The sequence below is a fragment of the Limulus polyphemus genome, unplaced genomic scaffold (genome assembly GCF_000517525.1).
Source record: "Limulus polyphemus unplaced genomic scaffold, Limulus_polyphemus-2.1.2 Scaffold5000, whole genome shotgun sequence".
NCBI lineage: Eukaryota > Metazoa > Arthropoda > Merostomata > Xiphosura > Limulidae > Limulus > Limulus polyphemus.
In genome coordinates this window covers 32,565-48,858 of record NW_013670610.1, presented here as the reverse complement: position 1 = coordinate 48,858, position 16,294 = coordinate 32,565, and the positions used below count along the sequence as shown (strand labels likewise).

Below are 16,294 nucleotides of genomic sequence, written 5' to 3'. Positions count from 1 at the left end.
TTCTTGTCTTGGGATAAATAAGGAGGACAGAATGGCATCATCATGCTAAATTTAGATGTTTCAAATAATATTTATCTTACTTAAACAAGAGTTTGAGTTAGTATTTTACAATTTATTCTTTTCCTATCATCTAAAAACCTAGATTGATTATTTCAAATTGTAAATTGCTTACCTCTAGATACAACTATTAATTTTATTCTGTCGACTATGAATCATTATTTTTTAAGCTCTCATAAGTTTTTGAACAGTTTTTTTTTTATAGAAACCTATGTTTAAGGTTAATAAAAATATTAACATAAGCTTATTATATTTATGGTTCACTAGTCTTTTAGCCCTCAAGTTATGGGTCGATCATACCAAAACTGCCACGTTCTGGTGATAACCTCAAAGAAGAAAATCTCTGGTAGAACATTTCTCATATAAAACTTTGCATACATGAAACTCCCAAAATGATGTTTTGGTGTTAGTGGAAAGTTCCCAGAGCAAGGCTATTTGTGCTCAGGACCATTTGATTTTTACCTTGATTTGCAAGGTAAGGATGATTTTCAACATGTTAATGACATCTAGGACACACTGCACACTTAGCAGAAACAACAATAAATGTTCTTCAGATATTTCTTATGAGTTTCATTGGTTGAAGTCTGATCTCTTGTATCCAAGCCTAAGATAGTAAATGGTTACAGTGAAAAAATCAGAGTATCTTATTCTTGCTATTACTTATACTTGCAGTTTCCTTGTTATCTTTTGATTGGATTCTAATGTTTTTGGATAACTTTCTTTTTAATTTCAACACAAACACCATTGTGAATTCATCCAAAAAGTTTGGATTTTATGAAAATGCTGCACCTTCCAACCTTGCACTTCTGACTGAAATTAGGGTAAACACGATTTTCTGACATTTTTCTAGCGATATTTACTAGTTTAACCCTGAAAGCAGGCCTTGTATAGGTAAATTACATTACGAAAGACAATAGTCTTTCACCAAAATATTGACATCAGTGGGTCAAAGAATTCAATTTAAAATTAAGACTGTTCTACAAATAGTTGTATTGTTCAAAAATTCTAATATTAAATCATTTCTGGTAAGCAATTTTATTACCTTTTATCACCTATTTGATACTATATTGCCAAAACAGCTACTAATTTCTGTATGAACAACTCCAAATTTTAGTGTTAATAAAACAATAATATTACTTTCAATTTTGCAAACATTTTCCTCATGAGGATGTGCATATTTTTTATTAAGTGGTGCATCAAATGACTATTTGCATTTTACATAATTTTCAAACTTTACACAAAATTTCTGTCAAACTATCACTTTCTGTGAAGCTGGTAGTGCTAAAATAAGTTCTTCCTTTTACGTGTCTTTCACACTTTCAATAACTTATTTTTCACAATGTTGTGTAGTAAATAACACTTTTCTTTAGATTTATAAAAGCTATAAGCTTTAAATTTGTAAAATAGAGGTATTCCAATAAAACACTTAAATCTGTTCATTAACAATATTAACTAGATCGGTTGAAATTAATTAAAAGGAATTGTTTTGTCGAGAACAACATGAAACATTGGGATTTTGTTTTAGATGTTATAGCATTGATACAAAACTTCTAATTTAGCAAATACTTTATCTACATTGTTTTACAGTAGGTGATAGTGTAACAGTTTTTATTTACATAACATTTATCTATGCATAGTCAATGATATAACCACAATAGCTACAACAATGAATGAGGTACCATAAGAAAATGATCATTTTTGTATATTTATCAAAAGTGAAATTTAATTTAGTTGCAAAATCAGTTTCAGTTTGCGTTTCCATAAATATTCTAGTTTCTATACACACATGCACAAAATAAGAATTAAAACAAATAAGTATAAAAGTGCAAGTGTAAAAAAAAATATGTAATACTTTTATCTGTTCTCAGTAGTTCTTTACTAGAAACTTCTGAGAGCATCATCTTATGTTAAGATATCCAGATTTTTTCACAGACACAACTATTTTTAACATTTATTATATTGTTAAAACTATCATAATGTCAGACGTATTTAAAAACTTTACTAATATTAATATGAATAAGTGTCATTATTAAATATAAAAAAGGGAAAAAGCCTTCAGTTACAAGTATATTAAACTGTCAATTCTAATAGTAAAATTCTACATTTTTCTTTTTTAACTACATGTGCAAGTATAGAAAAGTATATATAGTTTTGTAATAAATATTAATTGTTGGAAATTATTTATTATAGTGTATTTGCCCAATTTGCATGAAACAAATGTTGCAATTTTATAGGTAAAAAGTTGAAGAGAAACTTTCTTAGTACTAGATATTTTAATTTTAAACTATTCAATTTGAGAGGAATTTGTCTGTCTGTAGTTAAGTGCAAAGCTGCACAATGGGCTATATGTGCTGTACCCACTAATTAGTATCAAAACACCATTTATAGCATTACAAGAGATTTCTAGAAATGTACAAACATTCACCCAGAAATCTACATTACATTTAAGACTCTTATTTTCAAACAACTACTTATTCAGTTCAAAGATTCTATTAAGCAGAGTGATGATGGAGTGCAATTGTAAATCACAGATTAATAGAAAATAAAAACCATCAGGTGAAAGCAAACTCAAAATTCATCATTTTTGATGAGTTTATCCTTCATAAAGATAATTCTAAAACAATAAAATATTTGCCGTACAGTTCCTGTTAATGCAATATAAAAGCATAATAAATGTTTAGTACAGCTCGCATTGTAATCACTGCTATATGTAGTCCTGTTGATTCTAACTATACTCATTTACGTAAGAAGAGTAATTTGATAAGTGTGAATGATAACACCCGTCACCTCAAAATATATTACGTTGAGAATACAATTACATTTTTTTTCTATAGGATTTAGCAAAACTATAAAATCTGAGAGGAAAATTTTTTTCTATTATATGCACGAAAATGTTACATTATGTATATCCATGTTTAAGGAAATAAACAAGTATAGTTTACATGCTGTATTTTTATTAGTGCAAATTTATCTCAATTTTTAATACAGAAATATCAATCTAGTTAATATGACATTTAATAGAAAACAAAAAAGCAAGTGAATACAAATATTTACTCTTTAAATTTTCAGTAAACAATAATTACTGGCACCCCTATATCATGTTTCATATCATACTTAATGTTTTGAATATAAAATACACTTTTTGTAAAGCTCTCAGAGAAAATCCATTTCCTTAAACAGCTATTTTAAAACTACATAAATATTTGTTTCAACTTTTAAGACTTACATTTTTCAAAAAACAACAACATGCAATCTCTTTTAAAACACAGAACCCTAAACAAGTACTCTTATATTAAAATTCTAAAACAATTTCTTTGTTATGGGGTACTATATTATATACACAACTGGACCTTAAGCAAATAAACCTTTCTACCTTAAAACGTATACAAAACTCTCACTTACTTCGATGTGCATAATTTAATGCCTATACTATATTACAATTAATCATTAAAATAATCAACTATTGTACCGACTGGTAAAATTCTGAAGGATATAACCCAAAATCTGCACTTTACTTTGCTAATAACATATCTTGTATCTGTATCCATAGGTGACTATATTACAAGCCACACTGAGAATTTAGGTGGATTTTTCAAATCTCCGATTATTCAGCTAACAGAAATAATCTTTTAAAGTTGTTGAGAAAAAAGATTAACTTGCCATTTGATAATGCAATAGGTACACTTTCTGAGCATCGTTTGGACACCAGCAAGAGGTTGTTCCATGGAAGTAGGGACAATTCCCTTATTACAACTAAGTTAGATTATCATGGAACAGTACTTGTATATTGTATAATGATAATTACTCAACAAAACAGGTTACACTCTGATATACCATTACAGGGCTTGAAATTAGTGGTGACTGACTGTCAAACTTCCAGTAGGTTCTAATGTTTAGCAGTGACCATCAAAGGGCAATGAAATTTTTTGCTTGTTGATAATCCAGGTATGATCATAAATGTCCAAACCAGTGCAAAAAATAGCAAATGAGGGGGGGAGTTGGCTGCAAACTCAACATTTCTGTGAAAAAAATATACTACGATAAGCAGCAAGTCTTTCCAGTAGCTTGTTACAATTTGTTCTCCCATATTTTTCAATATGATTCCTGAAATGTAATACAGCAAGTATAGACAAAGCATTCAAGTGGTATTTCATGTTTTTTTTATTATTATTCTCTTTATTTTTTCATTTATCTGGAAATATTATTACAAACATGGTCTAAAATTTGATCGTATATGAACAAATACTAAATTAAAAATGTGAAGCTTCCTGAAAATTAATGCCAGTTGACTAGTTATATCCATTATGGACACGCAACTTGTGAATTTTTTGTTTCACTATCTTTTTGGCTGGCACTTTTGCAAGTAACTTTTAAATTAATTGCCAAAAAAGTTAGTTTCAAGCTGTACAGTAGGCACAAGAAAACAAACACTAATCCTCATTTACATGCACTCAGAACCAAATACACAAACATGTGTCTAACAACTTTAATCTTCATGTTAACTTCTTATCAAATAAAGAATGCCCTTAGAATGTGTGTATGTATCTACATGTAGACTATGTATTTATCCATGAATTGCTGCATTCAATGCATCAAGTAAAATAATATCAACTACTTGTATATATAATGGTAATAAGCCTAACTGATGTTATAAAGCAAACAAGGTATTAATCTGGAACACACATAGTATTAAGAAAAATCAAACTGAAATTATGCATAATGATATAGTTACAATATTATTGAAATATTGAAAAGTGAAATTAATAAAACCAAACAACTGCTACGCTCTAGAATATGTCAACATTTTTGACTTGGACATTTGTAAATAGCAAACATTAGATTAATCTGATAACTTTCACTTTTGGTTGGTCTCTTCTTTCAAGCAGTACCTTGAATATACACTTTTAAATTATTTGGAGCACATGCAAATATCACTAACCAAAATGTGTTTGGGATCATTTTATCAATTTTCAAAATTATCATACTAATTCACAAAGTATATTCAAAGGTCATGACTACAAAATAACAAAAAGGGGTTCTAGTGTTACAAAAACTGTTGAATGTAGTGTTACAGTTTTATATTCACAGCCTATTTTGCCTGCTAATATGTTTCTTCAATCTTACACGCCTTGCTATGGACTGCAACTGATTCATGGGTTACTTAGGCTAACATGTTGTATTGATTTAAGAAACAATCTTGATGATGCTTGTGGCTGAAGTACTTTTTTGTTGAATAAATTACACAATTATGTATAGAACTTTAGAGTAATAATCCAATTTGAGAAAATTGAAAAAGAAATATATAAATATTTTCAAAATTAGCCAAAATATTTTATGTACACTTTTGTTTCCACTTAAAACACTAGAAAATGCAGTTTAAGCTTGTAACTCTGTGAAATTGAGTAAAATGCAATGGGGATATAAAAATTTTGAAACTTTTAACTTTAAATGTTTTTGGGAGAATATCTAATTTAATATAAATCTATATATATATATAAAACTAGAGCTGTTATCATCACTGAGAAAAATAAAACAATCAATGCAACCAATTTCTACAATTATTGTCATAAATACTGATTTCAGAAATTGTTATATTTTAATTATTACCTAAGCAAATTCATTCTAATCTAAATGCATCTGTAAATCCCCTTAAACAAAGATTAAAAAGTTCCATACATTCCACTGACTTAACATTACCTGCTTGTTACAGTTCAGCACCAGTCGTACATTCCACTAACTTAACATTACCTGCTTGTTACAGTTCAGCACCAGTCGTACATTCCACTAACTTAACATTACCTGCTTGTTACAGTTCAACACCAGTCATACAATCCACCAACTTAACATTACCTGCTTGTTACAGTTCAGCACCAGTCATACAATCCACAAACTTAACATTACCTGCTTGTTACAGTTCAGCACCAGTCATACAATCCACAAACTTAACATTACCTGCTTGTTACAGTTCAGCACCAGTCATACATTCCACTAACTTAACATTACCTGCTTGTTACAGTTCAGCACCAGTCATACAATCCACCAACTTAACACTATCTGCTTGTTACACTTCACAACCAATAATACAACCCACAACTTAATGATACCTACTTGTTACAGTTCAATGTCAATCATACAGTCCACCAACTTAATGATACCTACTTGTTACAGTTCAGCACTAATCATACAATCCACCAACTTAATGATACCTACTTGTTAGAGTTCAGCACCAATCATACAATCCATCAACTTAATATTACCAAACTATTTCATAAACAATAATGACAAGTACTATATATTAATTCTTATGCAATTACAAACATTGCCATGATGAAAGTGAGACAGGCTAACCAAACTGTTTTCAAATAAAGTACTGATCTTGGTGAAGTGTACATATAAAATTATAATTACATACAAAATGAATACATAAAATAATCACCTTAGTGGGAAAAGTGTCAGGTAATGAAACTTGTACTCATTGAGCTAAACATGGATTTAAGAAAGAAAATACCTCGATTAACCAGTCATGAAAATACTAATTATTGACATACATGGTGGAAAATAATGAGATAAAAATTAAAATGTTGTTACAGGAAATTTTATTCAATAAATGGCATGGCATAATATCCATATTACTGGTATGTCTCAAGTAGGATGCTATTCTTCATGCATAAAAATCCATAAAAAATAGAATGATTAAGTAATGTTAACAAAATAGTAACACTGAAAATGAAAGATTACAGTCAAAGTTGTGAGAAACTTCTCTAATACAAATAGTAACCAGGATATTTTTCATGAAAACAGAACTTGTTTATAGCTGAAATTATTTATTTTTAATATCACCACTTAAAGTTCTTTTATTTTGTCCTCAAACTTTATATCTTGCTTTTCCTCCTCACCAATGATGTATTCTAATATTTATTATCTTGCTGTACTTGCATGAAATAGTGTACGAGAGAAGCAAACTTCTATCATTCTATGTCATGACTTTTGTGCTCCCATTGAAGTAGAAAAAAAGCATCCACTAGAAATATACTAATAAATATAAATTATATGTTGTGTTTTAGTGGAACAGGACTGTCCCCTGCAATGTTAAAGAGGTTACTTGCATAATTTGTTGAATCTATTTTTATTGTGTGTTATATATCTTGGATATAATCCATATCACCAAAGTACATCTAGAACCAAGTACTTACAGTACTCGAATGTATTTAGAAAGTTATGTGTACATGTGTCTAATTTCACACTCATCAACTAGATAACAAAGGCGATATTGCAGTATTTGAACTGATTTATATTCAGGAAAAATATTTGTGTAGGAAATGATTTCCATGTGTGATGTTGCACATATCTATGAAAAAAAAATCAAATGCTGGGTTAATTACACACTACCAAAGAAAAATAAGAACAAATCCCAAACATTTTTCAGTAAATGGAAAAGCTCAAAGCTAAGTAAACAAAAATAGCTAGTTTAAATTTCATCAAAAGATTGAGAAAAATATTTCAATAAGCCTAAAAGTAAAGTAAAAGTTTCAAAATAAAAAAAAGCAATAAAATCTGGTTCCCATTGATTATGGAGATGAATTTCTCCATGGACATTCTCTGTTCTCTTTCCACACTTTCTCTCCATCTTCATAATATTCCTTTTTCCAGATTGGTACTCTTGCCTTCAAATTATCAATAGCCCACATCACAGCCTCCTGAGCTTCTTGGCGATGTTCAGAGGAAACAGCAATGACGACACTAGCTTCTCTAATTGGGACAGCACCCACACGATGCACCATGATTACATGTTTAATAGGCCATTTTTGTCTCATCTCATCACAGATTTTTTTCATTTCTTTTACAGCCATTGGCTCATAGGCTTCATAAACTAAATAGACCACTTTTTTGGCTTGGACATGATTTCTTGTTGTTCCAATGAACAGTGAAATGGCCCCACAGTCAGGTGATGAGGCTTGAGCTGCAACTTCTTCCACACTGATTTCCTGTTTAGAAATTGATACATAATCCATGTTTCAATTACTATAAATTTACTGTTTCCTAACAATATATATAAAAAAAGGTACAGCTTTCCGTTTTCCTTAAACCTTTTGTCAGTTTAGCCTCCACTTAATGGTGGGATCACTGCAAGCTGATCTCCCTCCTTGAGCTCTATACTTTGAGATTGGTCCATGCACTCCTCATTCAGAGCCACAATGAAGTTTCCTTGAATAGAACAAAGCACTGGGAATGTTTCAACAATGATGGAAAGTAACTTTTTCTGGGTGTAGAGTCCATTTGGTACCACTAGTCCAGTTTCTGTTACACCAACCAACTCTCTTGCTTTGGCAAAAAACAAGAGTTTAACCTTCACACCACTACTCATCAGTGTCCTAAAAGATGACTGAAAAACACAATGAAGTGCTACTTATTAAATACAAGAAACTGACTGTCAGATTTTTGTTAATAACAGAATAAAATCAACATATGTAATAGAGGATTAGTACATTTGACCAAATCTATGTATACTGTGTTTCAATCTTAGACAATAGTTTCAACTCTTTTTATCAAGACAGTTAAGATGATGCATCATTATATAAAATAGTATCACAAAATGAGAAGCATTAATCATTTAACAATACATTGTACAATATTACTGATATTAAGACTCAAAAATAACATTTTTTGCATGAGCAATATCATGGATACTTGCAAATATGCTTTTATGTTAAAACTATTTTATTCATATTAATTTTTATTTTATAAAGTTCTTTGTGCATTTGTATAATTCAGGATACAAACTTGAAATGAAATGATTCACTGGTAAACCACAGTATTTTCAAATGATACACGGTGTACAAGCATTATATTATGATTTACTGCAATACACTTTCAAGAGGAAAACACACACCTGTTAAAATACACTAGACGTATTTGTGCAGGGTCCCTGAAAATGTTATTTTTCAAGAGTAAATAAAAACAAAATTAAGAGTAACAAATATTTTTATTTCTTGCTTTTGAAGTTCATATGCCATGCAGTGTTTCAGCCTACATAATTCTTCTCATGATTCGTGGCATGCGCATGTTTCACTGACATCATGACAGTACAAATTGCAATGTTAAGCATGTCTTACGTGATGTAATTTTAGTGTCTACTGACTGACTGACAACATGCTACTGTACAGTGGTGCTAGGAGTTAAGAAAGGTGACCTTCTCTCAGGGAAATTATGTAGTCATTAAACCAAAATTTTCATTCAAAGCAGAATTCTATGAAGATGGAGATACTGTGATGTAGTGTTACAATGGTTACATAAGACATGCATTAATACACAGTTAATTTACAGGAGTGTTATTTATAAAGGTACTTTTTTTTGCAAAGTATCAATAATATATTTGTTTTGTTTAAAACAAAGTTTCAAATTCTAAGTAGTTTGATTATGTATAATATACAATCAGTTACTTTATATTAGTTATTTTATACTAGACATCATTGTCATATGTCACAGCGAATGTATTTATTCTATTGTATTTATTTTTAATTCAATTTTATAATAAAAAATAATGAGTTCAGTTGTGAATTCAAAACATTTCAATTACAAAGTATCGTACTGTGGAATGTATTGTTCCTTGACCTGTACAAATCATTATACTACAAATACTACACAACTACTGTTATATACTAGCGAGGTATGTATGTACATATATATGTATATTTGTCTATTAGAAAGCAACATATTATAATGGTTGGACAGCACTTAACTAGGTATCAGTATTTTAAGACTGAACTACCAAACAGGGTGCCACAATATATCTAAGGATACAATAAACTTAAGTTTGTTTACAAAGGACCGAGCTTCAGAAAAATAAGAGATTGTTTTACATACAAGACAGCAAATTACAAAATATATTCCACATCAAAGATGAAAGAAACTAGGAGAGTATAATAAACTATTTCTTACAAGTTAAATACCTAAAAAGATTAATTTCTACTCACTGACATCTTTCCAAGATGTTTAAACCATGAAGTATTGTTTTAAAAGAAACTATATAAAATACATCAATTCTATTAATATTAATAATAATATACAAACAGTCAAAAGAAAAATTAAGAATATCCTGCAAACCACAGTGAATTTACAGGTACAGATGTCAACATCACACAAGCCAGACATTCCGGGTGAGTTGCCCTTGGAGACTAGCCAATTATAACTGGAGACATTGGTGTCATGTTTAGTTTGTACAAAAGAAATGTGTACAAAGGCATGAGGGTGATAATAGTTAAAAAGATGTTAAAACAGTTTTCATAAGATGGAAAAATAAAATAAACGAAAGGGGATTGGAAGTTAGAAAAAATTATAATTTAAAGCAATATATAGGAAATAATACCAACACAGAGATAAGAAACATAAATAAAAGTATGAATAATACTAATAGTAAAAAATAAATTTAATTAAAAATTTGTTTTTGGAATTTTTTTAGAGGCACATGAATGTCAACAATCCCAGGATCAAGATTAATGCCATTCAGCATTACAGTATTTAACAGTGCTATCCAGTAAGCTTCTTTAATTTCCATGTTTCTGTTTGATGTAAAATTTGTCTCTATCCTGCAAGTTTAATGTTTTCCAGAGAGTGGTCAGACGTGTTAAAGTGTTTTGCAACCAAATGTTCTTTGTTCATTTTGATTTAAGATTTGTGGTTATTAAACCATTCTCTTATATTTGTTATGGTTTGACCTACATACTGGAAGTTACATTTTTGGAACTGAATAGCATTTTTTGTAGAGCTGGTTACGGTTGTAGTGAATTTAAACTGTCTTTGGTTATCTTTTCAAAAAAAAATTGGCATTTTTCTGCATGAACTTATAGGTTTGGTAATGCTTGCTATTAAAGGGGTGATTTCCACCAGGTAATTACTTCAAGTTAACTTTACAATGAACTAGATGTGATTTCAAAGTCTTATTTGTTCTGAAAGAAACAACAGGAACTTCAGTAAAAATAAATTTTAGTTGATAATTAAGTTGAAGGAGGTAAAAGTTTTTTCAATACTTGTGGGAGTTTTTAATTTTGGGTGATAGGTAATAATCAGTGGAACACAAGAGAAACTTGTTTTAGGTATTTGTTTCAAGACAGATTTGCGTGGAATACTGTTAGTTTTGTCAACTTGTTGAATCACAGTGTTCTACTTACAACATCTTTTGGTCATAATCTGTTTCAAAAAATCAATATGACAGTTATACTTTTAGTGTTAGAGCAGATTTTCTTTAATCTAAGTGCTTGATTGAGTTTAATATTGCATTTGGTGTGTGGAAGTTGACAGCTTTGAAAATGTAAGTATTGTGGTCTATCAGTTGGTTTTCCGTACAAACCAGTAGGTAGAACACCATCTCTTAATGTTAGGTTTACATCTATGAAACTTATTTTGGTAGTGGAGTAATCTAGAGTGAATTTAACAAAAGTGTGGGAGGAGTTTGCATGTCTATAGAAAGATAATAAGGAATCTTTCTCCTACACAAATGAAAAAAATGTCATCAATATAGCATCTCCAAATAGTTTGTTTGTCTGTACAACTTTTCAACAGTCTTGTCTCTAAATCTTCCATACAAATGTTGGCAAGATGGTCCCCATAGCTGCAAACCACAAAAATGGTATTTCTCCAAAATAATCCAGCTAAATACATGGTACTTATTATTCATGTCAAAATTGAAACTTACCATTAAAATTGGCTATGAGCAAAAAGAAAGTTGTAGCATCTTGGGTATCTACCAAAGAACTTACAAAAAAACAACAACAACATAAATTCAGAGGCACTTAAAGAACTGCCTAGCATTAAAGAATAAATATATGTAACTTGTAAGTATACAGAAGGTTACTGAAAAACATACAAAACACATGCAAGTTAGATGGCATGCATAATACTGTAAAAATCACTGATATCAGGCTCATAGTACTCAAGAGGTTGCATGAACAGAGATGCAGATACTGTTGTCTCTACAGTACAAAGGAATGAACCAGCTGCTGAAGTATCTAGAAATCTTTAATTCAAATCATATAATGTCCAAAAACATCAGATGGAGATCAGCTCAGTTACCACAACCACACCACTTGAAGCCTTAAGATCCATATAGATTTTTCCAGACTTGGTGGTCAAACTTCTTGTAATTTAAGATACTTAGTCAATGTATTTCCTAGCAGTTATATATAGATAATATATATGTCTTGAGCCACAGAATTCACACTACCACTACTAATTCTCAAATCCATACAAAAACCTACAGTTTATAACAACTAAGTGTTGTGATAATCATGTTACACCAAGTTTAAGAATACTTCTCATAGCATAATAATATTTTAGGACAAGGGATCAGCTGGTACATCTAGGCTGTCTTATCCATTAAACTAAACCATATAAAAAACAAAAGAAACTCTTAAGCCAGCCCTTATCATTCAAATATTTATCAGGCCTTCCCTTAAACTCCTTTAAATTTACTGATTCCACTACATCTGAAGGTAACCTATTCCAAAGGTCAATAAAACTTTCTAAGCTGAAGATGACACCTACCCTGCCAAAATTTATATTTGTATCCCCCAATTTTTAACATTCTCACAATTAAGTATGAAAAAAGATGATGCATCAACACTATCAATTCCCTTAACAATCTTAAAACACCTCAATCAGATCTCTAATTTTCTTTTTTCAAGAGAAAACATTTTCAGAGATCTTAACCTGTCCTTGTATGACAGCTTTTCCAAGTAAATGAAACTGGAAAGAAAAATGGGATGTACATTGTTTCTTACTTTAATGACACTATAAACAACATACATACATTCTTTCCAGGTATTTTAATTTTACACATTAGAAGTCATGTAGAAAAGTCTATGTGCTGTAATAAAGAGAAATCAGTACTGTATTTCAGAAATTTGGCATTCTGTTTACTATGATTACCTAAGGAAAACTTCATGGTGAAGAAGAGAATACTAACAAATTTTTGGAAATGATCAAACCCATTGGATAAAATTTCTTCAAGCAATGACTCTGCAAATGGAAAAGTTTACAAGAGGAGGGCTACTAAGATGATAACTGGGATGGAAAGGTTGTCATATGAAGTAATATCTCTGGAATTATTTTCTCTTGGGGGAGTGGGAGTTACAGGGGATCTGACAGGTGTTTAAGATGATTGAGGAAACTGGTAGTATTGATGCATTTTTCTTATACTTAATGGTGAGAACAGTTGTACAAGGGAATAAATATAAATTCTGGCAGGGTAGTAGTCTTTGGTTAAGAATGTTTCATTTTTCTAACAAGGAAATTGGCCTTTGGAATGAGTTGCATTCAGATGTGGTGGAAGCAGTACATTTTAGGAAGTTTAAGGGAAGGCTTGTTAAATATTTGTATAATAAGAGCTGGATTTTAGTTAATTTTTTAATAGTTTAGTGGCTGGGACAGCCTAGATGGACTAAGAGGTCCATTATTGTCCTTAAATGTTACTTTACATATGAAATTTACCAACAGAATAAGAAGCAAACCTATTGACCCTTTTTAGAAGTGACTAAACAAGGTAAAAAAAAAATTTCTGCAGGTGATCTGCAAAATGAAAAAGCTTAGAAAAGTATGAAATCTCCTAATGGAATGAGGATAATAAATAAAGCTATTGTTAAGGCTTGGAAAGATTATGAAGGTCTCTTGGCAAAAAACAAAAAAAATCTAATTGGACTATTAAACTTTCACTATTCCATTCACTACTAAAAGAAAATCCAGGTTAATGGTGGTACTTTAACAATCCTGAAAAAAAAATTCATATTCAGGCTGAAATGTTTAACAATTTTTTTAAAGCAGCAATTTTAGAAAAACTTTGGAAACTTCTGGCCTTGATGAGATTCATTCTAAAACTTTGATTAGACTTAGAAAATAGCAGGGGCTTTAGTTTTTTTCTTAATCTCTTTACCCTGGAGTAATTCCCAATGATTAGAATGTAAATTTTATTTACAGAAATCTCTTAGAAAGTGAGTTTTGAAAGCTGACATTTAAAACTATATGTATTGTTTTAGAATAGGGGTCTTCTTGCCTCAAATATTTGTTGGAGTTTATTAATACCACTTTAACCTATTTGCTGTGTTTATTTTGATTTGCTGAAAGTGTTCAAAAAGATACCTCAAATAATATTATATGTAATTAGTAAGTTGGAATATGAAATTAGTGAAAAATTAGATTAATGGTATAATGTTGTGGTGGTAAAATTGTGAATTTTCTAATTTAAATATTTTTAGTACTATACCTTAGAGATCAGTTTGAGATGATTTCTGATAACTTTTTGAGCAGTAAAGTTTCTAAATTCCATAAGAATATTAGCATACTGGGAAGAGCTGGTTTAATTTAAAATATTTCTTGTTCAAAAGGACCTTAAGCATTAGTGACTTAGCCCCAACACGGAAAACACTTTTCAAACTAGGAAGTGTAAAGTTTACTTGAAGTATGGTACTCTGGAAAGTGTGAGAAGAACATTGGGGGATAAAGGGCTATCTTGTTGCAACTGTTGTTATAATCTTATTCTTCAGTTAATGTTTAACTTTTATGAAATAAACAAATACTTCCAGTTCCATTAATAGGAATTTTTAAATTTTGAAGCAAGATTATTGTAGTCTCAAACTGTGGGACAGCTTCATTAGAAGTGTGCAGTTTTGGTTCACTTACTATAAGAAGACTATTAACATGTTGGAAAAAAATTCATAAAAGAGTCTGCAGAATGTAATTTCAGAAATTAAATCTATGAGGAAAAGCTTAAAAGTTTTGGACTTTCTTCTATAGCAAAAAAGATTTGGAAGTAACTAGATTTTGATATCTATGATTGTTAGAAATTTGCAAAATCTTCGTACAGGTGATCTGTTGGAGTGACAGAATACATAAGGTTGGAAGAACAAACTTGAATGTTATAAGAAAAAGTAAGTTTTGGAAACTTGTTTTTTAACAAAATTATATTTTACCTTTTCATACAATTTTTAAAGATCTGTTAGGTAAAATAGTGTGTGTCATTACTCTGAATTGTTTTAAATATTTATTGGATAAGATTTAGATTACGTAGGTTTTTTATAAACTGGCTGTTTGTTGTGGTAAGGTCTTGGGTGTTGCTGCTACAAAAGGATGTAGATCATTTAGTGAGTTGGGCAAATCAATGGCAGATGGGTTTTAATCATAATAAATGTAAGATAATGCATGAGGGCTAACATAATTTGAATTACAAGTATAATTTGGATAGAAATGACCTTAACAGTGTCATGAAAGAATGGGATCTTGCTGTAATGGTTGATCAGTTTCTTCAGCTATCCAAGCAGTGTGCTCTTGCTAGTGGTAAGGCAAATAGGATTTTAGGTTTAAAGAGGTTATAATTTCATTGTATAGGTCACTGGTTAGGCCACCTTTGGTGGATTATGTTCAGTCTTGGGCTCCTTACCTTAGGAAAGACATTGAATTGTTGGAAAGAGTTCAGATGAGGGTTACTAGAATGGTGTCTGGGATTCGAGGAGTTGTCATATGATGAAAGATTAAGATCTCTGAAATATATTTTCTCTTGAAAAAAGAAGAGTTAGAGGGGATCTGATTGAGATGTTTAAGATTGTAAAGGAAATTGACAGTGTTGATTGATGCATCATCTTTTTTCATACTTAAGGCAAGAATAGTAAGACTAGGGGACCCAAATATAAATTTTGACAATGTAGGATTCATATTCAGCTAAGATAGTTTTATTTTTCTAATGGGGTGGTTAGCCTCTGCTATGGGTTACCTTTGAATGTCGTGGAAGCAGTAAATTTAAGTGAGTTGAGGAGAAAGCTTAATAGCTATATGAATAACAAGGGCTGAGTTCAACATTTAAAAAAAAATATGTAATAGTTTAGTTTAGAGGATGGAATAGCCGAGACTGACCAATAGATGTCCCTAAACATTATGTTAAGTGAGTAATAGTGTGATTTATCTTTTGTTTCCTTGTTCTTTCCTTAACACTGAGCCAGAAGCAAATCCTGTAACACTTCAGCCTAAAGAGAAAAACTAAACAAAAACTCTCAGTAAGGAAACCTTCAAAAATATAAACCATCAAGCTATATGTCTAGAGTTTGTGATAGTTTAACAGAAAAAATGCTAAATGCTCCTTTATCACATCATCATGGACAAAGATAACTTCCAACAGTTTTAATTCATTCACAACTATTACTGTTGGGGAAACAGTTTATAGAACTTCAGAATATTTGGAGAAGATAACATTGTT

The 16,294-nt window shown here is 30.4% G+C and overlaps 2 protein-coding genes and 1 long non-coding RNA gene across 3 annotated transcripts; all 3 read right to left on the bottom strand.

The window, feature by feature from the left end:
- Positions 1-3,504: 3,504 nt before the first annotated feature.
- On the bottom strand, positions 3,505-7,621 carry LOC111089008. The gene is made up of 2 exons (XR_002613388.1): positions 5,806-7,621; positions 3,505-5,754 (listed from the first exon to the last, which is right to left on the bottom strand). It is a non-coding gene; the product is annotated as an uncharacterized LOC111089008 (long non-coding RNA).
- Positions 7,622-7,625: 4 nt separating this feature from the next.
- Positions 7,626-8,069, bottom strand: LOC106471979 (molybdopterin synthase catalytic subunit-like). The gene has a single exon (XM_022400593.1). The coding sequence runs from the start codon at positions 8,067-8,069 to the stop codon at positions 7,626-7,628; it is 444 nt and encodes a 147-aa protein (XP_022256301.1).
- Positions 8,026-10,052, bottom strand: LOC111089006 (molybdopterin synthase sulfur carrier subunit-like). Its single transcript, XM_022400591.1, has 2 exons — positions 10,032-10,052; positions 8,026-8,440 (listed from the first exon to the last, which is right to left on the bottom strand). Exons 1-2 carry the CDS (start codon positions 10,035-10,037, stop codon positions 8,156-8,158), a joined length of 291 nt encoding a protein of 96 aa, XP_022256299.1. The 5' UTR covers positions 10,038-10,052; the 3' UTR covers positions 8,026-8,155.
- Positions 10,053-16,294: the final 6,242 nt, after the last annotated feature.

Coding starts and splice junctions, on each gene's coding strand:
- LOC106471979 (XM_022400593.1), bottom strand. CDS start 8,069: ATGGATTATGTATCAATTTCTAAACAGGAAATCAGTGTGGAAGAAGTT.